Source organism: Ptychodera flava, chromosome 11 (genome assembly GCF_041260155.1).
Source record: "Ptychodera flava strain L36383 chromosome 11, AS_Pfla_20210202, whole genome shotgun sequence".
NCBI lineage: Eukaryota > Metazoa > Hemichordata > Enteropneusta > Ptychoderidae > Ptychodera > Ptychodera flava.
In genome coordinates this window covers 3,429,875-3,457,386 of record NC_091938.1, presented here as the reverse complement: position 1 = coordinate 3,457,386, position 27,512 = coordinate 3,429,875, and the positions used below count along the sequence as shown (strand labels likewise).

The 27,512-nt window shown below is 37.1% G+C and overlaps 1 protein-coding gene across 1 annotated transcript; it reads right to left on the bottom strand.

The window, feature by feature from the left end:
* LOC139143168 (uncharacterized) lies at nucleotides 1–27,512 on the bottom strand. Its single transcript, XM_070713303.1, has 21 exons — nucleotides 27,277–27,512; nucleotides 24,479–24,615; nucleotides 23,568–23,919; nucleotides 23,134–23,306; nucleotides 18,501–18,960; nucleotides 18,247–18,293; nucleotides 17,399–17,635; nucleotides 15,816–16,037; nucleotides 15,118–15,175; nucleotides 13,502–13,602; nucleotides 13,138–13,374; nucleotides 9,408–9,629; nucleotides 8,000–8,039; nucleotides 7,294–7,469; nucleotides 6,999–7,070; nucleotides 6,337–6,423; nucleotides 6,055–6,143; nucleotides 5,688–5,793; nucleotides 5,280–5,397; nucleotides 4,348–4,517; nucleotides 1–931 (listed from the first exon to the last, which is right to left on the bottom strand). The coding sequence occupies exons 1-21, from the start codon at nucleotides 27,485–27,487 to the stop codon at nucleotides 917–919; spliced, it is 3,330 nt and encodes a 1,109-aa protein (XP_070569404.1). The 5' UTR covers nucleotides 27,488–27,512; the 3' UTR covers nucleotides 1–916.

The following is a 27,512-nucleotide window of genomic DNA, read 5'->3' as shown; positions in this document are numbered from 1 at the left end:
CAACCTCTCCCCTATTCTGTAAGATCAAAAATATTCAAATCGCCCCGACATTTCTATGGCCAAATATTACTTAGGAATGTGTGCGAAGAAAACAAATAATTACATAAGGCGAAGTTTGTCCTCAGATTTTCCACTCTCACTTTTTGTAACGAAAGCTTAAATATTCTGTACTCGTTATAGAATTGTCGTCAGCGGCTTCTAAAGCCATACATTCTAAGACCAGTTCTTAAACAGATTATTTTTTTCGGTTGAGTGGTAACCATTTTGTCACTTGTAATGCATCGGTGGATTTTCTTGGTTTGTTATTCAAAACTGACTTGAGTTAATCCAAATCTAGCTGGCATACTTGTCACTTAGGTAAATCGTACATGATAAGTATATTCTTATAAAATTTACATTAATTCTTATTCGACAAAACAATATGATCGAATATAACCTATTACAATTCCATACATAATCCATTCATAAATAATTACGTGCTTTGAAGATTTTGTCGAGTAATCTGACATTAAAGTCGCATTTGCATTATGAACACTGTTTGGTTTGAGACGACGATGAAATTATAGAATAAAAATACAGCCAATATAAACGTCCGCCTGCTAGGGAAATGTTGGTCTTGTTATAGAGCATAATAATGGTGACTTAGACTACATACAGCTCCGAGGACCTGTGTCCGGTCCACAACAGAATTTCTCATGAACTTTAAAATTCAATGTAAAAACAAAGAATTGACACTTCATGTTATAAACCCTTGCTGACAGTAAATGAAACGGTTTGAAAATCGCGTGAAGGATAAATACATTTTATGATACAAGGCGAGTTGCTGCGATTTTTACACAGCACAGCTTCATCGATGACACTGGGACGAAGACATGTGATGTATGCCGTGTTTTCGAGTGATACAACCTTCATGCCTTTAGGACTTCGTCGACTAAAGGAAATATAATGGAAAAGAAATTATAAATTATTTTAATGGTTATCACATAAATATATATTTACATGTGACTTTGTGTTAACGTTACAAATACAATAAAAATGAAGTGGGGACCGTGCATAATGAACTGTAAGGGGCGGAAAAGAATATGTGCCATCAACTTGTTTTCTCACCAGCAAACAACGTCAGCAACAAAGTTCTGACCCCCCTTGTTGGCAAGAACATTTTTGAGGCCCCTACCCACGTCAAAATAAAAATGTAAAGCGAAACTGTACTAACTTATTACATAAGCCCCTACTGTGACGGTGTGCCACTCTCTCTGTTTCTTTCTCTGTTTCTGTCTGTGTCTGTCTGTCTGTCTGTCTGTCTGTCTGTCTGTCTCTCTCTGTCTCTCTCTTATATATATATATATATATATATATATATATATATATATATATATAAGAAGCATGCATTTGGTAGCAAGTGCTTTGTATGTATGTGTATGTATGTATGTATGTATGTATGTATGTATGTATGTATGTATGTATGTATGTATGTATGTATGTATGTATGTATGTATGTATGTATGTATGTATGTATGTATGTATGTATGTATGTATGTATGTATGTATGTATGTATGTATGTATGTATGTATGTATGTATGTATGTATGTATGTATGTATGTATGTACAACACACACACAAAGCGGAATCTATAAAAGGCTATGAACACACATATGAAATTAGCTGGTATAAATCAAAGTGTCTACAGTTCGACGATTAAAAGCGCATTTTCGTGAGAGAAATTTTATATTTCAATTCCACAGAAAAGTGTCATTTCACTGTATGTAGTAGTTATGACATAAACTATGTACAACTTTAATCACAATTGTGGATTGTTATACCTGTGACACTTGAAATAAATGTACTTAGGGCCTTGTTACACTTTGACGAGTTAGCCAGCATGTGCTCATTAATAACTGACTTGCCGTTGGCTGCAACCTCCTATCAGCCTTATACAATATAAACAGTCCTATTCCCGCCAAATCCTAACTCCTAGATAGCTTGGAATTTAAACTCAAAGTGGCATTTCCCTTTGACTGAAAGATCAGTCGCTCGAGGGCGCTCTGTACGCCTCCCCCGTAAAGAGCGCCCTCGGGCGATGGATCTTTCAGTCTACATTTCACCATACGATGGCACAAACTATGAACTGGCTGTTTTCCATAGTGCACTTGTATATGTCTAACAATAGCAGTACATTTTATCCTCCAGAATAACGTTATTAGAAATGCTTAGACGTACAACAAATGTGAGATTAAAATTACAGCAAAAGATACGTAATACAAATCTATCAGGAAAAATATGAAAGATAAAGTCAATATAAAAATAACTTTATCTGTTAAATTTGATTAATTTTCCATAAACATCGTTTCCCCCAAACTTATTGTTTGCCTTTTAAGTACCCCGCAACAGTCACCTGTCTCTGGCATTTCTCATTCCGACACTTTGACAGCATTATAGTTTCACAAGCAAAACCTGCGTGTGATCGTTTTTAATTGAAACGCAGATGTGCTATAGGAAAACCTCAGAATACTGGTTTATGAAAGACTTGTTTAAGGCCCCTGGAATGCGCATTCAGTGAAAAGTTGGATGTCCCTCATGTGGTACTCTGGACTTTGTAAAGCCCCCTTGAACACCAAGGTCCCCCCAATTTTCTCTTCGGTCCCCTCTCTGCCGTTAATTATGCTTGTTCACTTAGTGTCAGTATGTCACCTCTTGCAATTTTGAAAATTTTGAATTTTTCCAACATTTGAAGCGTGTTTTTAATATATGACAAATAAGTAGATTTTTACTACGAGTTCGATTTTTAACTTAACACTTCATCGATGTTTTCATTGACTTAGTCTTCTTAACCATTACTATAACAAGACAATTGGCACGTTGTTCAAAAATGTCATTGGAATCAAAAATACACGAGATCAATTCAACGCATCTTGTACCCTCATTCATTTTCATTGTCTAGTCAAGTCGTGTTTCTATGCTTTACCAGGTCAAGATAATAACACATTTATGGTAAAACTTAGTGCATTTTAAAGTCTTGCATTGGTCAAAATGTGAGGGTCACGTTGTCTGGGATATAATTTTTCTACTGGTTTCGAGCCGATACGGAGTAGCTTAAATATTGAATTAGTGAGATGGCAAGCTGATGTCAATTTATTAAGAATAGATCTTTCCTTATATCCTCATACTCTTATATATCTTATTTTCAGCAATTTAATCATATGTAATTAGAATATTTTGCACATGCCCTGTTGAAGGGCCGAGGTTTTGCAATTTGTTTTAAAAATTTATATCAAATTTGAATTACAGGTTGAAGAAGATGACGTTAATCAAATCATATGGTATCATAATGCGTGTTTTCCGATTTGCCTTATAAGTACTTCCGATGCCTCATTCAGATTGCTTGGTTTGTGTCATTGAATTATTATTTCTAAATATATCAGCTGCTACCCTAATATACTAATAATATACCATAATCTCGCAGTCACTCGTTTCCCCCTAAAAGCATAAAATAAATTCGCGGACTTCTTTTCCATACTTTGAATGGTAACATAAATTTAGGATACATTGTTTTGCAAACAAGTGAAAAATGGCAAGAGCCGATGCTTTGATTGTGAATACTTTACTAATTTTGACATACGTACTGTTTTACTGCAGTCCTTTGACAGTATTTAACATCTGACATGCCACTTAAGTTTTTCTATGTCATTGTTTCAAAATCAACTTTAAACTTTTCATTCGATGTTTCGAAGTGAACAGTCCGCTTTACGGCCTCGTAGGCCATCCCGATAACCCCTTCTGTATTTTCCGTATGTTGAGCAAAGAAGCGATCTTCAAAATAAAACCATCTCACTTTATTTGACAAAGACTTCAGTCTTTGTCAATGCTGTTAAGAAATTCAGTGACCTTTCCTTACACTTTTAGGATATCTAGACGTCAATCTCTAATCACTGGTTTATACGCAAGTAATGCAGTTTACTCGTGAGACATTTATGAATGACATCTAATATGCGTGTCCTTGGTTACCTATTTTTCTTATCGAAGCTTCTATTGTGTTAGTGACAAACTTAAGACTGCTTTAACCAATGGAACAGCCAAAACTAAAATGATTTCCGAGAATGCTATTCGTGAGAACAAAACTTGATTTAGAATTTGACAGCAGTTCTTTGTTTAGTGCCATAGACTTGGTGATAACAGTGAGGTTAGATTCCAACATTCAATATTTTTCGTCTTAAACATTGTCTTGTTTGTTAAGTCTTGACTAGAGTTTAATTTACTTAATTAAATTATTACATCAGCGTCATTATCTTTTGCCTGTCTAGGACACTAAGACTTTAAAGAGTACACTATTTTGTGACAATTAGACTTACAGATTGAGTGCATTCTTCATTGATGCGCTTCTGTAATAAGCCTTTTGCTTTATCAATATCACTTTCTCGATCAGAATAAATAGCAAAAGTCAGAGAACCACGCCATGGTTTTCCTTTTGTTTCCCACCTATGTTCATAGAGACTCTTCCTGTTTGATTTACCATCAGTATCTGTTAGAAACCAAAATACCAGAATGTGAATGATTTTATGGTTAGGCACGAAACAAAAACTGCATTAACACTACAAAAGCGAGAAGTTAAAAGTTCGACCATTTAGTTATAATAACACTTGACAGTTTAGATCATCTTTGATGATGATGATGATGATGATGATGATGATGATGATGATGATGATGATGATTGCAATAATAACTACTAACACGTACTACTACTACTACTACTCATAAAATTGTATCAGGGACAAACGTGGAACGGTGATAACAGAATTTCAAGGCTTTTAAATACGAGTAGTTAATACTTTTTATGCATGCAACTTCAAGTTTTTTGGTCAGGGCATTGGAAGAGCGTTGATTTACAGAAGCTGATAAAATAGTGCACGCTATTCTAAGCTTGGTCAGGCAGGCATACATTGCCCTTAGCAAATTACTTACTTTCAAAAGTTAAGAGGGCACATCCGTGTCATCAGTTGGAATAATAAGATTTGGGACAGTGATTAATGCAACTACTTGTGTTATAGCAGTAATTCTTGGTCAGAAATGGAGTGGCTAAGACCTGGTGCTTTAAGTTTGACTGGAAAGATACATCTACCATTATAGTGTTTATCGCAAAATGACAATATGTCGATCGATTCGCATAATCACAGTTAATAACACGAATCAGAATTAGCATAGCTTATTATTCAGTATATAAGGAAATTATATTTCACTTCTAAAAATATAACTAGAGACAATGTCAAGTAAATATTTTTAATACCAGCTGACTGTACGAGTCTTATCGCTAAATCTTTTCTTTCCTTTTGAATGTCACTTTCGATGTCTTGCAGGATATCTACATGCCCCAGTTTTCCATGATGATACAAACATTCTGCAAACTGCAAATATGATTGAGATATAAGCTTATCAGCTTTATACTAAGTACTTGTATGATATAAACAAAAAAACAAACAGTGACTTTAGCCAGAACCTAAAGATCAACATTAAATTGATAAAGAAGAAAGAGGCCACATCACAACACTGACAAAACGTTCTTGCCTATATTCAAGGCAAGAAAACAAAGACATCATAATTGTTCACAATAAGTCTTATGAAACGTAAATACAGTTAAATGAAAATACAGATGAGGAAAATGATACTGCTGCTTAAGTTGGATTAAAATACTAACCTTTATTACAAAGACACCACACGATGTTCTATTCGGTTGCAATGGGTGCTTAGTTTCTTTGACAGACAATACGAAATTACGTCCACACTTTTCGCTTATAAGTTTTCTAAAGGCAGAATAAAATATGACATTTAATATATTTTAACTCACATTTCTTTCCTTCGTGCTGATTACATTAGTGCTACTAAAAAGTCTTGCTGATGAACGAGTGTGTATAGATATGACTCTTCATTATTCCACCGCATATTTAGTTTCACTTAAGTCTTATTGATATCTCAATGGCAAATATCACCTGGCAATGATTTCTAATTCCCTACAATGACACCGTTTGCGATTGATTTTTAAAAAACGCAAGAGGTTTACGTACTCGAAATTTCCTTTAATCGTGTTGATTATTGCCTTCTTCTCTCCCGAAGGATCCAAGAAATACATCTCGCCATTGGCACAGTCAATTATCTAAACAGGAAAATTATATTATTTGAGGTACAAAACACTGCTGACCTTTCTTTTGACATTTTACGGGTAATTACGTTGTAAATTTATGTGTGTACCAGAACGAGAATTATTCATGGTACGTCTTCAACTGACACCACGAATGACTCTTATTAAGTCTAACATCAATGTTTCGATGTACTCTAAAAACACCTACCAATAAGGTCCAATGTCCACGTCTTTGACCGCTGGGATCACTGATAAAAACTGCGCCAAGGCATATATCGAAGTCATTCAATTTCATCTGGATACAATACAAATGTCAACATTAGCGGGACGTGCATACAACGATACCTATCTTCATTTCAACTTCTGAATGCTTTCTCTACAGCATATGATACAGAAACGTTTTCATCAAAGGAGGGTGCAATGCGTGTAAAGTACTGTAGGGTTAAAGTATATGCTGCTTTGTTACATAATAAATCATTATAAAACATTTTAAATTTCAGTTAAATACTGAAGAGGAATGTTTAGCGATCAATCAATACCTTATTGTATTGTATTGTCTACGAATAACAAAAGTAAGAAGAACTCATTCTATTATGTACAGCAAAGAGTGTCAATCGTATCTTCAGAAATTATACTTATCAGGTTGCTTAGATTATGATCAGTGTTGGTTCTGGGAAAGTTTAGACAGATTATGAAATCACTCGTTTAATGTAGTGGTTCGTTCGGTTCCACATTTTATAGATGAAAATGTGAATTAATGTATTAAGACTTGATTGATGCATTTACTTGACAATATTACATTTACTATCCTATTACAAGTGTTTAGTTCCTTTTAAATTGATAATCGGACAAAAGAATTTGAAGCATCACCTCGTTGGCATGATGGAACTTCCCGTGCAATGCAATATCACTCATGACATGGCTCTCCAAAAACAATGTTTTCTATTATAAAAAGGAGAGAAACGTTAACATGAACAGCTATTCGCTCAATCGGCATTGCAAGTTTAATAGATCTTAATCAAGAAGTTTAACAAATACAAATTCCAACATGAACCCTTGCATATATCGATGAATCATATGATGTGCCAGAGATATCGAGTCAGAGTAACCACCATACATGTCAACGGGGATGAAAAACTAAACTTTGCAAAGAAGGACCTTTCACCTTGTCTCCTTTCGTAAGAAGATACATCGTGGCATCGATTGCTTCGTCTGGCAGGTCATTCGCTTCCTTAAAGGACCATATTGTACTTCTATATATGCAGTATGCCCCAATTGAACCAATTAGCTTGTTTGCAGAAGGTTCGGGTTCCTTCTGGCTCTTGAAAATATCTTCAACGACTACAATGTGAAAGAGACCAATTACAATAGTATAAGAGCATGGATGAGAAATATACACCTATCAGGTGTATAATAGCATACAGTGGAGCTCCTCTGATTAAACTCACCTTGACCTTAAGCAGCAAAGCTAGGCAGGATTGAGGAATATATACAGATGTGCATTCATGAATTATTACAATCTCTGCAAATCAAAATGACACCTTAACACGAACCTATAACCATCATGATCTTGGACAAGTTTGACAAACTTACTGACTCGAAACTTGTCTTATCTAATTCAACTAATAAGCACTCAATCGTGTCCCATCTTTGAACAAGTAAGTTAAGGGGCATTGAAATTAAATTCCATTGCATACCAGAAAATATGGCATATCAAATATACCAACATTTCCAAACGTGTTGTGATCCGATTAAATTCGAAAAAGAACATCCCGAAACTTCACTGAAAAATAGTACATACGGCAACTGATATAGGGACACCAATAAATTAAAACAAGAGAGCAATAGAGCCAGACTGAGTAGTTATTTACCTGTTATGTGTCTATGAGCTTTCTTAACTTCTTCGTAAACCTAGTTTGAAAAAGTATAAGAGTATCGTGTTTGTTAAACTGTGAGACCTCGGCACGGTTTGTATAGGTAATTGTACGGGTTCGAGTGGGTTTACAATTCTAAACCTCACGGCTTTAGCTGGCATGTTGTAAACCTCACGAGGCCGAAGGCCGAGTGCGGTTTACAACATGTGGACGCATACTTGTATATCTCCGACACAATGTAATCAAGCGAAGTGGAACGGTTTTGCTGGCAGTTTGATAACGCTATACCACTGGATGACAGAGAGGATTTTACCAAACGGCAAACATAAAAGTGAAAGATTTTCTGCTTCCGTGAACAGTGCACAATTGACTGAAATACAAGGATCTCGCGTACTTCAAAATACACGCAACTCTACCGGATCAGGCGTGTCAGTGTCGGATGCAGCGAAATATTCATTTGTGGAAGGTATGGAATATCTGGATATCATACCGGCCATTCGGGCAGGTTAGTTTCAATTATTTTCTTACATTTTCCCGGCGTGACTGTTATCGTTATTGTTTCTTCCATCGTGTTTTTGAAAGGCCAGTTTAATATGACATGATAATATTTGAAACGTTCGATGCAATGGGTCTATCCCGCCTAGCTGCAAAATTGTAGCTCTACGGTGAGGCGGTCGGTGAGTTTTGGTTTTTGCGACCTCGCTCACCAGTAGAGCTACAATGCCGAAGGCCCTGTAGCATACAAAATAAGCGCGTCACACATGGCGCGGCATTTTCATGTAAAATCCCACATATTTACTGCATTTGGTCGTACCGATTTATCACTACTGAAGACTAAACACTATACTACACTAACCTTGTCGTTTATGGGGTTTGGTATTAGCACAGACACGTCGATCGCGTTCCATAAACATTGAGCGTGTTTCTGGGAGCCGCTATTACCGGAAGTTGGTAATGGCGGCTCCAAGAAATGTTTTTGGAACGCGATCGGCGTATTTGAACAAATACCAAACTCATGCATGAGAGTTCACCCTTTTGTTCGTTTTCTTTCATGTAACAATATGTATGTATGTATATATACACGCATGCATGAACGTATCTTAGCTGTGGAAACGCAGCTATCTGTTGGCGGGAGAGCGTGCGTTGCTCTGCGGGTCAAAGGTCACGGATATCCGTGGCGGGGTTGACCTTTGACCCGCATAGCGACGCACGCTACCCCGCCAACAGATAGCTGCGTTTCCACAGCTAGAACGTATCTATGCTTGCTCGGTTTATCTACCTAATAGTATCTATTTATGCATGGATTGCGCAGACTACACTGCCATTCTAAGCATTTGCTTACGTGCTAACTTATCTAGCTAAGTGTTTTGTACCTGCTGTAAAAATTACACTGACGTTGACCTACTTTGCATACTTCTGGGTTTTGGTCGTAGACAACAATACGGATATCAGTCAAAGTTCCACTAGGTCTGCTTGCGCTGAACTTATAGACTTCTTCGAATGTAAATTGTGCAGTTGTTTTGCTTGGATATTGTAGGCCACCCGTTCCCATAGCGGGAATAGCAATGGACTTCATCTTGGCGTTATCTGCTTCGGTAAGACAGTTCCTTATAGCTCCTCTCATAAGCTGTGCCGATTAAAATAGAATAAGTTTACTAAGGTTGCAGGTTGAGATTATTTTGTTGGGTTCATCAAACTGAGACTTGCTCTGTTGTTAAGATTGCTAGTAATGCGAGCATGTACATATTCTTATTTAGGCACATACCTGAATGACAAGCTTAATTTCTTAATCAATATTGATTATATTATATAAAAAAAGCATAGTCGGGTGTTTGCAGAAATTAAGATAATTTGATGTTGACCACACATTAATTTTTTATCTGCTAATTATTACAATTGCTCGGTTCTATGCATTTAACTTTTTGCACTATGTGCTTCAGAGAAGAAAATTTGGGCAATCACAAAAATAGACTGAAGAATATTGTAAAGAATAGACATTTTAATCAGAAAAATTAAGCCTTTGTCTGCCAACTCTTTGAAAACCAGGCAGAAATTTCCTCTAACCGAACGAAGTGCACCGCGGTTTGTATCCTTTCTGGCTAAGTGGTATCCTGCCAAATCGTTGTGGTTACGTGTCTTTCTTTGCCTTTCTGCAGGGACAGTTTTTCCGACAGGGCACTGTGGTCTCTATAGTCGCTATAGGTTCATTGAGATTCGAACCTTTGGTGATTGACTTGTTACGTTCATGATGATCCAATGGAGATTGGGCTATGGCCACATCTAATGGCAGTTAGCCATCAATATTTTAGCAATACTGTGGTAGAGCCAAACCGAGGTATGGTATCATTTGCATATCTCAGGCTGGTACCGAGTGAGGTGCCGATGACGAGTCGTCATTACTACTGTGGATGCAGATATCAAAGTCACACTAATTGTAAGAGCCGACTTTGCTGGGTGGCAGTTTATGATACATCTATCGGCAAATGACGCATCTTTGTTGTCGGGTTAACCACCTAGTAGGCTACGGTTGCAACCTATAAAAGTATAGTGAAGGTCAGTTGAGATCACGACCAAGACGTTGTGCGCATCATTGTTCTTGGGCAAATGGTCGAGATGGGACATTTTGCACCCAGTTGCTATGTATGCGTTTCTCGAGTTTACCCAAAAGGGACATGACTTAACATTATCGGTTACCCACCCATTTTGGACTTGACCCAACACACCTCAGTGACTGTTACCTGCTAACACGAATCAGAATTAGCATAGCTTATTATTCAGTATATAAGGAAAGTATATTTCACTTCTAAAAATATAACTAGAGACAATGTCAAGTAAATCTTTTTAATACCAGCTGACTGTACGAATCTCATCGCTAAATCTTTTCTTTCCTTTTTAGCGTCACATTCGATGTCTTGCAGTTTAGTACCGTCACTACTCAGCTGGCAATGCAGGTGTCAGAAGAGAGCATGCTTTTGGCTAACCTAAATCCGAGTTAATATACTTCTTCTTTGACTGCGGTCCCATTGAGCCCTCATCCAGCTGGAGGGTCTCTAATGTCCAGTTCGAGTACAATTAGTTCACATACAGGTAAGCTTTCCACATTATCAGCTGTTATATCATCTGCTGTGTTGTCACCTCCTAGGATGATGATTAAGTGGATACGATATCAGGACAGTCCTCCTTACCATGAAACCGGAATGATCTGACACCAGTTAACAGGGCAGTTTCTCCAAATACGCTAGAAGTAGACTGGCGTTGACAAAGATGCATATGAGGATGACGACTTTCAAGGGAGACTACCTGTCATTTTCCAGTTTAAAGTATATACTGTTGAACGTTTGGAAAATGGCGGTCTAATCATAGTAGTCTCACATTTACAGTCTTTGATCACATTTGGCAACTGAGGCAAGAATCAAGTTGGTGGCTGATTTAGGGCAAAATTTTGCCCAAGGTCGTTAAACAGTTGATTTCAATTCTAAAGTATACAGTGTCCACCAGTTGTTTGTAGACGGTACCAACTATGACCAGGCAGCAAGACTATGGCGAAATTTCCGAGATCTAAGGCAAATTCGGTGGGATGCAATCGTTTCTTTGTCCAATAGATCTGCAGGGCAATATTCCTGCACTGTACATTGTCCGGAAATTTAGCCCTATGGGCCGGCGCACTGCAAACACGACAGACGAGCCGGCTCATATAATATATATATGTCATTACTTGAGACCACAGCACGCAGGTCACACTGATGCAGGTACGTGTACATTCTACTGCAATAGCAACAAAAGTATGCGGTCAATGTTGTCGTTTGTGACGTTCATGCAGCCACTGTCCAACAGTTAGCTTATTCAATACGCTCTATCATTGGCATTTAAACCTGAAGGGCATTCTGCTATCAGTGGTCTTACACAGTTATCTGTCAATATCAACATTCTTATCATCATATAGGCTTGGTTAATTTTTAAGCTAATATTGATTTGATTTGAATCATTGGCACCTGATTCAGACTGTCAATTCAGAATAAAAGATTGTCCGCGACCAAGGAGTTAAAACTCGCACTTAAGCTAATACAGCACAGCTAACTTGAAATAATACTAACACTCTTACATGCACTATCTACTCCTCATGATGAAGTCATGCACTCTGTAGATTTATACATGCTGGCACTATGTCAGTACCACAAGGTCATTATCCTTTTTTGCAGCTATGACAAGTCATTCAAGCTATTTACTAACAACTACCAGGAGGAAACATGACAGGGTATCTTGTGTTTCTGCACCCTTAATGCTTTTCCTGGGTCACTAACGAACCGTTTTCGAGGCGGTGTTTGTGCACCGTTGACGTATGGCATAGTGCACTAATTTCCGATAACCTACGCCTAAAACAGCATTCAACTGAGGTGCCCCATGTTCTGACAGTAATCCTTCTTCACTGACCCCTCACCACGGGCATGTTAAGTTTAACAAAGTAAATATTAACCACCGTTAACCCGAATATCGACGATTTTCTCTGTGAATGCCTGGCAGGATAATGGGCCTAGTATGCAACTGCTGCGTACAAGATTATTTTCTATATAGTGGGCAGGATAGCATGTAACATGCCCGGTGGGGAAATGTTTTTAAAGCATATTTTGACAGTAATCATCAGGACTGTGAGCCTGAGATCACGACAAACACACATGGCAGTGCAAATTGCAATTCTAAACACAGCTTATTTTGGTGTCTCTGTGTTGGTCTCTACCTTTTTCATTTTATTATATCCACGTTTGATTGATTGGTTATTTCATTCTGCGATAGTTCTATTGATATGTTGAAGTCATATTTGTTTTTATCTTTAGTGAGTATTTAATTATCCCTTCATGGGACAATAAGGCTTATCATTCTTGCTCAATCGTCCCCGATTTTTAAATCATCAAAGAGAGATCTCGATTCATTTTATCAATGAAAAAAATAATTAAGAACAAAAGGATCTGTTAATGTTGTTTCTGGACCCTTCATCCTTTGCGTCGATGCTCAAGTGAACTTTTTATTTTCTTGTCATAATTGTATAATTCAAGATTTTTGGACAAACAGAAAGAGAGATATAACAGACAGACTTTGAGAAATGATGAGTGACAAACACATTAATTTTAAAATCTTACCGGTTCACACTTTGATCCACCATCCCACTTTTTGTCCAAAATGCAAACATGATAAACGTATTTGCATTTTAAGCCAGCTCCGCCTGTAGATATTATGTCACCTATATTCACAGGGTTTGGTTTATTTTTTGAAAGCTCTGTCTGTAGTCCATTGCCAGCTGCCCTAAGCATAGCTTGAGGTAATTTTCCGGTTCCTAGGGAGCATGATGTATGGATGGGATTGACTAGTACATCAGCCTGAAATGCAGGACAACCAGAAAAGAAAATATTGTCTTTGAAGAATTCAAATTAGTAAATGCTTGTCACAAAGTTTCCGGCCACCGTACCTTTCTTTTCTGTTACTGACAGTTTGCAATTCATTTACCTTTTCTTTCACTATATCTCCTTTGATCAGAGTAACTGTCTTCCCCTCAGGTGTTTTGTGTGAGTTAATGACCAGTGCTGTTTTTGAAGATTTTGGTGAATCTGTGTTGGATAAAATGAGCAAAATTATACATATTCAGAATTACCAGCAAATATTAAAAGACAGTAGCGAAGAAATATACGCAGTATTTCTAAGAAACAGTAAACAATGTCATGCAAGTGTAGTAATTATGAATTCTTGATGGTTCTTGAATGAGATGTTAATGCTGAAAAAAATTGATATTTCATTACTATTTTGTGAACATTTATTACTTAGAAAAGGTCAGACTTTATTATAGTCACCTTGAGAGTTCATCGGTTGTTATGGGATTTAAACAATAAAATCCATGAGAAAAACTGACTAAAAAATTGTTCGGGTTATGGTTAAGGTAGCAAAATGAATACCACAATGCAAGGTAATTGTTGTGTTTAAGTTTTCTCGGAAGGCAAGACAGATGGCTGGAGAAGACAATAATCTTGGTGTGAATAGATGTGAAATATTTGCATAATGGAGCACTTTTATGCATCTTAAAATATGCAAATTTTGCATATTCCGCAGGACAAAATATTCAAAAACCTTATGACATTAACGTGTCTGCCATAACTGTAGCAATCGGGTATCCTCAAATGTCAAAGTGTTTGGAGATTATATGTACAATATCTGTTGCTGCTCTATTAAATTTCTATAAATAGAAGTAGATTCTTGCCATAATTGTGTAATTGTTTCCTATATTTGCTCCACCCTGAAATAATATATTGCGAAACAACAGCAGTTTTAGGCCCAAAGCCTGGTAATCGAAGAGCAGCTTTTTTGGACAACATAGTGCAATAAAATATGTGCGATGGGATACTGTTTTCGCAATGAAGAATTCCGAAGTGAAAATCTTTGCACCTCTCAAGGAGCTCACACACAAATATTTCAGATATGTCTGTTATCTGTGATATTCAAGAAATGTGGCATCCTGACTGTCAAGTTCAAAATTCAGCTCAATCGCTACAGGATACATTTGGTCGGGTCTACAACACTCTCCCGTAATTAGTAAGAAATGAAATATCAGCGATGAGTCGTGACTATTCATGGAACTTCCGATCAGTATTAATCAGTGTCGACAAAATCTGTATTCGTAGCTCAAGGTTTGCCCCATGTGGAGCCAGTTCAATACCTGAAAAATACGACTGTAATATGTAGAAAAGATCCATCTTGAAACAACCTTTAGCAATAGCTGAAACTAATAATTTTGCCCTTTAGTTCGACCCTAAAACACGAAATCAACTACATCATACAATTATTTAAGTAGAATTTAATGTTACTTTTTTTGTGGAACGTTTGCTGAAATAGAAAGTTGAGATGCATAAAGCCGTTTTTTCTTCATCTTTCGATTTTTACAGCCCAGACGGCATTGATATTGCTAAGGAAAACATTTTATGAGCTTATAGTCATGATTAAAACTATGGAAGACAAGTTCCAGAATTCAAATTATCCTAACGACATAAATACATGTTCTTTTAGCTATAAAGCGAACACAAGACACACTTCTTCAACGGTTTTCTGCGATTATGGCAAAGAAGTTACTGTACCAAGATCGTGATGCGCAGAAGGTTCGTCATGTAATCTAGTCATCTCGTTTTCAAATGCCTATGGACAAAATAAAAAAATGCCATTATTACCTATAATGAGTACATACAAGAGCTTCTTCTACACCAACTGAATACACGAAAGTGCAACATTAATTATACTAGTGTGATACAGCTTGACGATTGCTTAGAATTTAACCTGTGAATTTCACTGTAACGACCGACAGTAACCTTTGCGCGTGGTGCGTTATCTCCCCTGCTCATTGTTATGACCTTTGAAATAGCCGATCATTGTTTCAACTCCTGAAGTCATTATCAATCATGCACCACCTTTACCCCTGTTTGACACTGTGCTTAGCGGACAGCGATTTACTTACCGATTGTTCTTTGTTGATTACAGACGCATGACTTTGCAGATTCTGACTCACTATAAACTTTGCATTTAAGCATGTTAGACTGAGAATGCCAGCGACGCCCCGAGACGACGTTCGACCGTGACCTGAAGTTTACCGTGTAACTTGTGTTACTCTGCTGAATAAAGTACTACGACTTAGAGTATTGCCGCGTACCTGTCGCCGTCTCATGTACTTCGACGTTCTACCCTGGTATGTACGTATCAAAGCCGACTATAACTACCCGCATCACAAACAGGCCACGTTACACTAGTATTGAATCCTAATATTTTATGAGAAGAACTTTACCTGGCAAGTTGACAAGTCTTGATCATATACAACAACAATAATCTCTTTCAGAGGAGTTCTTGGCTCTTGCTTGCTGAACTTTACGATTTCTTCATAGATGATGCGTGCTGCGACGTCTTTGGGGTATCCAAGATAGCCAGTGCCAATGGCAGGGATAGCTATCGAACTCATCTTGCTTTCATGGGCAGTTTTTAAGGACCTCTTTATTATATTACGAAGAATCTGTGATAAAGAAGATTGACATATCTCTCGGATAAACAAATGTACGTGTTTATATATTTTCTGTAGAAATTTAATGTCCAAGATCAACAATAAAAGAGTATATATAGAATTGGGTGATTAAGACAAATGTAATACAAAGCCAGTCTGTTACATACATTAAAAGAAGACGTAACGGAAAAGAAACGCAAATCAAAGCATATAGAAAACATGTAAACCTTAAAGGATCCTCATTTATACAAAAGTAGCGAGTTTGGTAGGTGACTGGGTACCGTATGTTGTGAGTTCGAATCCGATTGAAACCACCGTATTACTTACGAACAAGTGTTGTGTGAATCAAATGATTTATGACATTCATCCTCTGCCAATATTGTTGCCCGGCTAAAGTGAAATTATAGCTCTTACACTGAAGGTGAATAATTCCAAGAAGTAGTTGTTCGGTTAAGGTTCCAAGACAAGAAATGTGACCTTTTTAATCTAACAATTCTATAACGGTTAATAAACTTAGAACTCCCGTAAGTATACATTTTCTGAAAGCCTAGATATATGAGAACATTTTGGTAACCACAGTGTCACCATTGTTTACATAACTATCACGTGACAAGATAATTTGCATAACCTTTCAAAAGTCGGTTTTCCCTATGTTTTGTCTCAATACTTCAAAATATCTGACTCAAACTTGCTGGAATGCAAGCTGTCACAATGCTCTTTCAAAGTGTGTCTCAGATTTTTTATATCTTGCTTAGTTTTTTTGGAGCACAATTTTAAAGAAATCAACTATGGTAAAATTCACTGCTCTGGAAGTTTTTCTGGCATAAAAACTGTTTAAGAAGGTTTAAAAAAATTCTGAGACACACTTTTGAAGACCTGTAGGATAGCTTGCACTCACATGAATTTCAGCCACATATCTCAAAGCATTGAAACAAAACATAGGGAAAACCGATTTTTGAAAGGTTATGCAAATTACCTGTCACGTGATAGTTATGTAAACAGTGGTGACACTATGGTAACCAAAATGTTCCTCTATATCTAGGCTTTCCGAAAATATACAATTTACGGGGGTTCTGAGCTTATTAAACACTAGAGAATTATTAGTTTAAAATGGTCAATTTCTGTCTTGGAACCTTAAAAAGAGTTAAAAACTTTAGAAAAGGCGTGTGTTAAAAAAGTGTATTTGAAGTGCATTTGAATTAGCACAGAGATAGATATAAATTTTGAATCACTTCAAAAACTTATTGAACAGCTTAGCTGCAGAAGACTGATAAAATCCGGAGTATGAAAAGAATATTAATATCTGCCCTGCTGACATTCAAATAATTTCCTTTCTAAAATATGTGTCTAATGGAATTTTGTCTTGGCCTTACCTTTTTCGCTGCTATTCCATCATTCCAAGGAGTACCAAGAATACAGACATGGAAGATAACTTTACAGTGAAGGTTACTACCACTTGTTATTATCAAATCACCAGCTTTAACAGGCGCGTTTTTCTTAACAGTAATTTCAGCTTGTATGTCTCCTCCTGCGCTTTTTAACACTGCTTGAGATATCGCTCCAGTTGTTAAATTGCAGGTTTTCTCAATTGTGTTGACGATAACATCAGTCTGAATGCAGAAGACAGACACTGTACAGTATATGGCATATTCCAATTTGTTAGTGTCTTTTTCTATCATATATTCTTTCAAAATGTCTCATGAATTCTTTAGCTACCCAAACACTATCAATATTTCCAAATAATTAGAACACGAATAGAACTAGTTTGGGATAATTGGATATTTATATTTTTTCAAATTTCTCAAAAGTCATGTTTCCTACAGCTGACTCATACAATATTGCAAATTACTCATAAAAGCGAGTGTATTGCTTAGAAAGAAACGCAGATGAGCTTGCATTTGCAGATTAAAATCTCACTGTCCCAAATCAGTTCCAATCGTGTTTTAGGCATAAATTAAGGCACTATCAATGATTTTCTTCACATTTGGACGAGGGTATCCCTATCGTCTTAGCCAAGAAAGGTCGCAAGTTTACTTTTACATTTTTATTCTTCAATTAAAACAATACAAGCGTACTGTTGGCGTTCAATCTTTACCCTGAAATGCAGTAGAACGCACAGTACAGTGCTTTCAGTGACTACTCTTAAATTGAAGTGGTGTATAGCATATCATAAACTTACAGAAATGCGTCACTATCGCATATTTAATTTATATTTTCTCACCTTTTGTTTGGCGATGTTTCCTCTGACAAGTCGGATAGACAATTCCTCTACAGTAGTAATATTCAAAGGAGACAAGGATTGTGGAAGTTAATAGGAAGGTAATGAATTACTTCATAACGATAATTCTGAAGGATGGTTTGCTTGAGGATTACCAAACAAGCACGTGCAATGTGTCAATATTTACAGTCTTTCCTCTTTTTAAAAGAATTGTGCTCGTCGTAGCTATCAAATACATTGCAGATAATACCACTCACCATTCAATTTTGTGATCATTTCGTCAGGTAGATTGATAACCTCTATAGTACATGACACTTCGTCTCCGATGACTTTCAGAAAATCTGTATATTTTGCCATGGTGATTAGTCTTGGCATACCGATGTTTTCTATTGTACTTTCTCGCCGATGGACAGACTTCATTAGATTCTCAAGGGCAACCTTTATCTGACTGATTTTATTTTTTTCACCTTTAACGGATATTGAACCAAGTTCACGATTGGTGTTTTTTCCTATTTCTACATCTTTGAAATGACCGGCTTTGAATTTGGTGAGTTTATTTGATCTATATCGAAAGAGAAACTCGATTTTTCCACGATCCCCTTGCACCTTGAGTGAGGCGTGAATCTTCTTTGAAACTTCGTCGGATTTCGGGAAGTCAACCAAGGAATGTGATGATGTAACCTTCGACTCAGTTTTTGACGCAATCTTTACTCGATCCTTGGGTCCATGGAAAGTAATCATCAAGAGAGAAAAATTAAATTGTAGCTGGTATTTGATCTTCAAAAACACCCTAATATGTTATAAGCTGTGTACAAGAGGAGGGACGACTCCTAGGAAGGCTTTGCAATGACAACAAGATTGGACTTGATTAGGTGTGACACGTTTTTTTGTTTTTTGTTATTTTTTCCGAACGTATACCACCCTCACAGGCCCGAGAAACATTCTGAGATCAAAGGACCATGTTCAACATTGTACAATTAAGTCGACGTTGTTCGGCAGGTTTATATTTTTTATGTATTTCTCACATTTTAAAGTTACTCTCATTGCATATTTGTTACTTCGAACATACTTTGTCTAGCTTATGCCTGCTTAAACTCTGTACGCGTTAAAACAATACCTTTCCTCTGAAATTAGTAAAGCCACGATGTCAAAAGTTACTTCTGGAATATGTTTTGGGAATGAGGTCGAATTATTTTCTGTTATTGGCAGACTAAAGTGAAGCCAGACTAGACAAGTATGTACAACCATGGTCCATTATAGCACCTTCAGTGCCGAAATACAACCAAATAAAATAATGTCGCAATTTCTGCAAATGGAAGACGATAAGGACGTCGAGACAGTACAAGGCATTGGCACAGAAGAGGATGAAAATAATGAGTAATTTCAATACCAACAAACCATAAACGTCCCATTTCAGGGCCATCAACTCTTTGGAAGAGAACTACCACAAAATTCTCGTATCATTTTTGATTCCGTTTTCAAAAACTCCGACATTATTTGGTTATACTAGTCTTGTCTCAAAATGACCTACTACTTATGTCCTAGACACATGTACCGGCTACAATGATTGGTTTTGTGGTCCCGCAAATTCCTCATAGAGAGCACTCATTGGCTGGACAATGTTATATTTACGTCACGACCTGTGATTGATCTTGTACTAGCCTCGTTCTGTAGATATCGCTGCTTCGTACTTATATGTCCCGTGTACTTCCTAGATACTGTTGTGATAACCAGTCATTTAAAGTGCTTGCATCTGAGACCAGGTTGAACGTACAGTACAAGGACAGAAGGCCGTGTTCGCCTGAGAAATTTGCCCTAGTTTAAATTGAGCGTGTGTATTTGGCACCGAATGCTTTCTAATCATATGATAAAGTCTTTTCGAGATATTGTTACTGCCGCTAGTGTGATCTCCTATTGTAAATTTATTCTGAAAACAATTTTTCTGGACGATATCGGACATATCGACTGTTTAACAACAAGGTTTGTGAACCATGTAACACACTCCTTCAGATCGACCGTTTCAATTTTCAGACATGCCGACAATCTAGTCACCCTAAATTATAGCAAACTACCTTGCAAGTTCCAACACATCGCTCCTATTGGTCCAGATACGAAAAAGACACTTTGAATTATTCGTAATGTACAACGTGCAACACAATTGCAAATGTGGTAAGCTGTTTTCTAACCTTGGATCCATTGCTGAAATATCAGACGGCCGGAGAGCCTTTTCAGCGTTCATTCGCTTTTGGTTAGGATAGAAACAATAGCAATTCTAATCGGATAGGACATAAGTTGTAATAATTCATATTATCATGGCATTATTATTTTTTGTAAAACCGTTGTGTACCTAGAACTATTTCTACGACATCCTTGCCAATGGACTCATACAGTATGTCTGTTTGATTACACTCTCCCCTTGTTTCGAATGCTATTAGTATTTTATAAAACGTAAATCGAAATATCAGTAAATCAACCACATCGACACCGTCCGAACTAATTATATTTACAGCACTGCTACTGAACGTCGCAATTTGTTGTGGCTAGCAAGTTAGTCGTAAGGAAAGCGGTGTTCAAAGTTTCGCCGGATTATTCGCTATACGAGTAATGGTGATTGTTATATTCAGGTGGCTGAACACTGGTCGTACCAGACTTATCTCCGCATTGTTCAAACTGTCATCACCGGCAAAACTTTTCGAAATTGTGCGCTGTTTGCTACATCAAAATATTTCAGTAACTATTAAAAGGTGGAATCGCTGAAAACCACGTGTGCAATGTGAAATAAAATAACTAAATTGACTAACTTGATGTTTCTCAGTGACCGTTTAGTCTTTCTCTTTGTCTTAACGCCGCAGTGGAACAAGGTGCAGACATAATTTTACAGGAAGTACGTGGGACACTTCAGGACGAGGCAGCGAAAATTACAGAACGAGGATAACTCAAGGATAAAGATAAGCGATCACAGTGTCGTGAGATGATCATTGCATGGTAATGAGACCTAAAACAAAGGGTCCAGCCAATCAGTGAGCTGTAAGCGGACCTTATGGGACCTCAAACACAAATTACTTGGCCGATACATATGTCTCTGACCTTACTCATAAAACAGGACGATGTCGGCACTTAAAAAGGCATGCGTTGGCACCAGATTGTCTCATCAGAAAATTTACCAACCAGATTACAATTTCAATGGAAAACAAAAGGCTATCACACCTCCATAATCCTCTTACAGACTAGAACAAAGGCGATCCCAGGGATCGCGAGCAATGGCTTTAAGGTGCCAGAGTAGTAGTAATTGGTATTATTGTGACTTTCAACTCTATGGGTTTCCTTTCCCAATGGGCTTATAATTAACTTTTATACAGTACAAATAGTTGAAGGTGTCATATATATGTACAAACGAGTGAGTGAGCACGAGATGACACGAGATGAAAATAAGGTCATTCCATGTACAAAACTTCTTTTCGTTTATAAAATGCTTTTCCAACAAATTTTGCAAACTACCAAACAGGCTCAGGAAACAGGTATCTTAGTAATATCTACGATAGGTTTATCCCAAAATGTGCATAGAAATGTCCAGAATTATTCTAATGTACATACGTCGTAGCTGGTAATATTGTTGGTATTCAAATATAAAGTGGTATTTATCCTCCACAACATTCTCATCACAAATGCCATAATGGAACATGATTGTACATACACATCAGTCTGGCTTCACTTCAGGCGGTCAATAACAGAAATTACTTCAACCTCGTTCCCGACATGTATTCCAGAAAGTAACTTATAACATCGTAACTTGACTAATTTCAGAGGAACGGTACTTTTTGAAAGCGAAGAGTGCTTAGGCAGGCATATAAGCTATACAAAGCATACCCGAAGCCAGAGATATGCGATTAAGAATAACTCAAATACGACAAACGACTTCGTACTAAATGTCGAAGAGCAACAGGATCTTTTGATCATAGTGTTTCTCAACCATCTGGTCTTGTTGTCATTGTTAAGTCATCGTGGGAGTCGCCCTTCCTCTTGTACACAACTTAAAACACGTTTGGTTGTTTACAAAATATGCAGGGTGTTTATTTGAGAGCAAATATCAGTTACCCTTACGTATTGTCAAGTTACTTTCTAAGGGTTCCTCTCATTAAAATTATCTTGTGCTTGTGCTTATTTAACAACAATACTAGCTCATAACCGAAATATGACAGCCACGCCAACCAAACACAAATCACTTCTCTTTATGCCCAAACTTAGATATGGTTCAAATCTAATACGTTATTAATGAAATGTCGATTCCGCGGACAGATACGAAGACAGACATCGTTACGCCAGTAGCTCACGCATGGAACGCTCAACCTAAAAAGTGTTGAGTTTCTACTTAGTGGAGACAAATATTGATTAAAGGCCTGTGTTGTCACCAGATTGACTCATCAGAAAATTTACCAACCAGATTACAATTTCAATGGAAAACAAAAGGCTATCACACCTCCATAATCCTCTTACACACTAGAACAAAGGCGACCCCAGGGATCGTGAACAGTGCCTTTAAGGTATCTTTACTTATACCATTACGCGCCGATAATCACAGGACTTCAAAATAACACCAAGCCGAACAATGTTAATGCATTCATCGCCAATCCCTCGTTAATCATTTGCACCAACAAATATAGCCTGGAACGCGACGATTAAGCTGTTTGAATATTTGCGTTGCTTGCTATTTTTTAATTGAATGCTTACATCGCTAAGACCGTCCGATAAGATGTGATAAGGAGAAGCTAACAATACAAGCACATCAGTGTACCACATCACATGATACTAAAATCATAGTAAGTATCCTGGGAGTTTTGCAAAAAACAAATGGACAAGAATCACGACTAAAATTGAAGAGAACAGACTTACTTGAAGTTTCCCATTGTCCTCCTTCTTCAAATCGCAAGGCCCCTTCCTCACTCTTTGACCGTCATCTAGCTTGCTGTTCACAAACTGTAATCGTTTGTCGCAGATTTCGGGCGTTGTTATCTTATCTCGTTTATCAGCTGACTTTTGGTGTAAAGTCTTGTCATCTTTTGAACCTTTAATATTAATGTCACACTCAGTATTTTGGGGTGATTTTAAGGTAGATGAATCAGCAAGAATAATTTGTTCACTGAGAATAAGATAAAGTTGGTTATATCCAGACTGCATGTATACTGTAGTTAATTTTCAAAAAAAAGATGCAGCGCTACCTGACTCATGCTACAGTTTAAGTGACACAGTCTGATGCTGAACATTAATCTGATATGCCGCTGATTGATGGTTAGGATATTGAAAATGTTACGTAGAGGACGACTCACCATAGTTTTGTTGATTTTCAGGCTTGTGTGATCGCTGTTGGTCTCTAACTGGTTCGTCACTTTGAACTGACTGCCATGCAGGCCGTGGTTTCGATTCCTCTTCCTGGCGAGACACCAGGGGCAGTTTCTGACCAGACGACTCTTGTTTTGGCGCCATTGAAAGTTGCAGATCGTGTGTTTGAAGATAATGCTGATGGCCTGTCTTTTCTTTTTTTGTAAACGATATATCTACATCTCCTACGTGTTTGACAGTCTTAAGTTTAGGTGAAGTTTTGGCTGGCGTTTTCTTAGTCATGTTCTGCGACTGTTGTGTTTGTGCTGTCTGATGCCTCTGATATAAGTTAGATTTTTCCTGCAATGGAAACTACGACAATGACAGTATTGTTTTCACATTGAAAGTCACATCTTTTCTCTATAGTACTCACGTACTGAACACTACTTAAAAATTTTCAGTCGCATATATTTACTTATTTTCTTTCGTGTTTTATAAGTGGGATGTACACTGTATATCAATTATTCACACAATGAAACGTGCATACTATAGTATTAACCAAACGTCTGTCGAAAAACGTACAATATACAAACAAAGTCCCTGCAAACTTTGAGATATTTTAGCACATAAAGTGCATTTTTATACAGATATAGGTCACAATAGTGTTTGTTTAAATGGACTCCCTTCGACACGAGTCTTGCTTGGCTTGCATTTGAATGTTTTCATTGTACGGGTTGACCGATATATAGGGACAAGGGGGCACTGACAATGCAGCACGTGAAACAAAATTTATTTTCACGTTGGAGATTTGCTTAAGTACATTCATTTCATTTCAGGCGTGAAGAGTTGAGAGAATCCATACATGGACTTTCACATTGTCGTTCTCCAGATCCCATAATTCCTCAACTCCCATGCTTACCTCTTCCGCCAATGTTTTGTTGCCAAGTTCTTGTTCAGATTCTTGTTCTTCTTTATCAGTGGAACAGGGAAGCATCCGTATATCGACTTTCAAACCACCAAAGTTTATCTTCCTCTCAGTAGATTGGCCGTGCATGTCTGCAAAGATATAAACAAACGCAATATTTGGCATGTTTTTGTGATCGCTGAAAATACCACAGCTCACCGTTAAGAAGGTTGGACAGCTTCAAAGTCCTAGCCCGGCCTAGAATTACTGACGCCTTAAAATCACTCCCTTGCAGCTTCACAGGAGTCTTCAAAAGCTATAAATTGCTTAATGTCTTATATAAAAGCTATCAATTGCTGGTTTGTTGCTTTTGCTATCACTCATTCAATGTTTTTGGAATTTTATCATTGTGCCCATTTGTTTTATTTGTTTTGGTTGTGCGGTTTAAAGCGCATTTAATTTGCCACGTTTCTGTAGTTGTATCTTGTGGTCTTGTTCTGCGGTCTTGCTGTTGTTAACCAGATCGCTCAGTGTGAATGTACAAGCAATGTTACCCTGCTTTGAAAGAGTTCTTTATGGAAGCTTTAAGTCTCGGCACTTCCCAAAACTGCAATGAACTATCAAACACTAAATGTCTAACGTTCTTGACCATTGCTATCGTATAAATACCGTATAAATCTACAACAATTGGCTAATATTTATAATTAACATATTTTAAATTTGTTATGAGTAGTACACATACGCTAGAAACGCACATGCATGTTTTCTGTACTTTGATCATACCCCTATCAATCTCCTTGATACATTACAATTTTCAAATGACCTGAGATCGCAGATGAATTACGTAAAATTCGCCTGCACCCGAACTTTTTGGGAAGATTTAGCACTGAGATTCTTTATTTCTTGGGTTGGCAGTTGACATCCGTTCTTGTATCATTTTTATATGAATTCATCTTGCTCTGGAATATATTTTTGCGGATTTTACTAGTAAAAACGGGAAGTATGATACTATATTAGATGAAGATATATATAATTGCCAAACAAACAGTAATTTTACTGTTTGACGGTACATTGAACTACCTTGGTCAATATGCGCCCAAACTGGCTCCCACTTGAAAACGTTAAAAGGTCACATAACATTACTTATTATAGTTCCCTATCACATTATATCTGCTAAGTTTAGAACCCGATAACTGTAGGACAAAGTTATACATCCGGGATCCGTCCCCTAGCAGCCTGTGTCAGGTCAAGTCTCACCAGTCGGTTTAGGGAGAGGATAGAAACTACGTGGGGCGGTATTTTCCGCCCAAGCATTGTTGAAGGGTAATAAAATTTGTTCTTCTTGTGGAACCAGGGTCTATTAAGACTCTCTAGGTCAATAATTATAAACTTCTATAGGACTACCTAGGTATGAGTACAGGATATTCTGTATAGCTTTCCAAAACACTCTGTATGTCGTCTCACTACATCATTAAGAATAATGCACTGATTTGTATCAACAAAAGTCCTTACTTTCATCATACGTAAGTCTATGCTGGTTCATTGATTGAGGTGAAAGTTAGGGTGTTTCGCTTGTCCTCCTTTTGATTGAGTTAGGCACTTATTCTATTGAAATACAAAATCAGACCGATCAAAACGGTAATCAGAAACCCGAACCATCAAGTTAAGTAATTAATCATTAGGTCAATGAGTTATTTATTCAGGCATAAGTATAAGCGGTGACTTTCTTATCATATCCAGTGTAATTATTGTAATCTAGTGGGAATATACCCTATCTTGTTTTGAAGGTCCAGCACATCACGTTTACTTTCTCAGAGGGAAAACCGAATGAAAGACATAGTCACATGTCATCTGTCATCAGTTCTGCTTCCTAACATTTCTTCTACACTTATAGATGAATATACAGAACACAAACAAAACATTGTCATACAACAACTGGCGATACAAACAAACATTCCGCCATCTGCGTAAATAGCTATATACACCCATTGTAGATGTACGTTCACACCAGTTCAGTCTCCTGACGAGTGAGTCTAGTGGCTCAAAAACGACGTAGAGATGCAATTGTAACATAATTTCTCCAGCAATCCTCATATATTCCGCTCTACTTTTGTGTTGAAACTTTGTATCGGCCTAGTCGAACCGCAAACTTTCGTGTATATATATATATATATATATATATATATATATATATATATATATATATATATATATATATATATATATATAATGTCTGCATCTCTAAAATGTGCATACATCCTGACATATAATTTTTATATATTAACTAGTAGGCTTTACCAAGCTCATTTAACATAGAGCAACAGTGCTGGCTGTACAATAATAGGCTTAATTATGAGTGAACGTTAACATTGCACTGCTTATTGTGGAAAGTTATGGCAAATTTTACGCTGAGTTGCTAATAGAATTATTTGTTGCAGAAATTAATCTCTTTATCATCGCATCAATTATCTTGTTTTCACATATATAAATATGTACATCTAAAGTTTCTTTGAAAGATTAAACTTCATATTATTATTATATCTGATATAAAATGAGCCATTCAGAGGGAGGGTTACTGTTTTTAATGAATGAAAATTAGGAGGTTCGCATTTTTTCTCCAGACACATTTTGAACGGTCATCTTTTCACACTTATTTTTTTCGAGAACAGCATCTCCCCCTCCCCCCGTTATTTCTGGCTTGTCCCTTAGAGTATTCTTAAGTGAAGTATCGTAACATTCGAGTAACGTACTGAGGTAGCAAGCTATAAGGAATCGCTAATTCATGTTCACGTGGAAAGCGAAATTAAACTTACCTTGTGAAGAAGCCAACTTTACAATGAAATCCCTTCGTTCTATTCCATCCGGGTCATCGTCTTCAACAGTACTGTCCGTGACGCAGACAGATATCACCGTGTTGTTTTTAAAACATTCATCCTTCCCTAGAAAATCTGTGAGTTTACGAATTACAGTTTCGTCGTTGAAGAACTTGGGAATGTTTCCTGACGCTAACATTGACCAAGACATGATTACATATGCAGTCTTTTAAAAG

Coding starts and splice junctions, on each gene's coding strand:
- LOC139143168 (XM_070713303.1), bottom strand. CDS start 27,487: ATGTCTTGGTCAATGTTAGCGTCAGGAAACATTCCCAAGTTCTTCAAC. Junction 18,961..23,133: donor AGGACAATGGGAAACTTCAA/GTAAGTCTGTTC, acceptor CATGGACCCAAG/GATCGAGTAAAGATTGCGTC. Junction 5,398..5,687: donor GTGGTGTCTTTGTAATAAAG/GTTAGTATTTTA, acceptor TCATATTTGCAG/TTTGCAGAATGTTTGTATCA.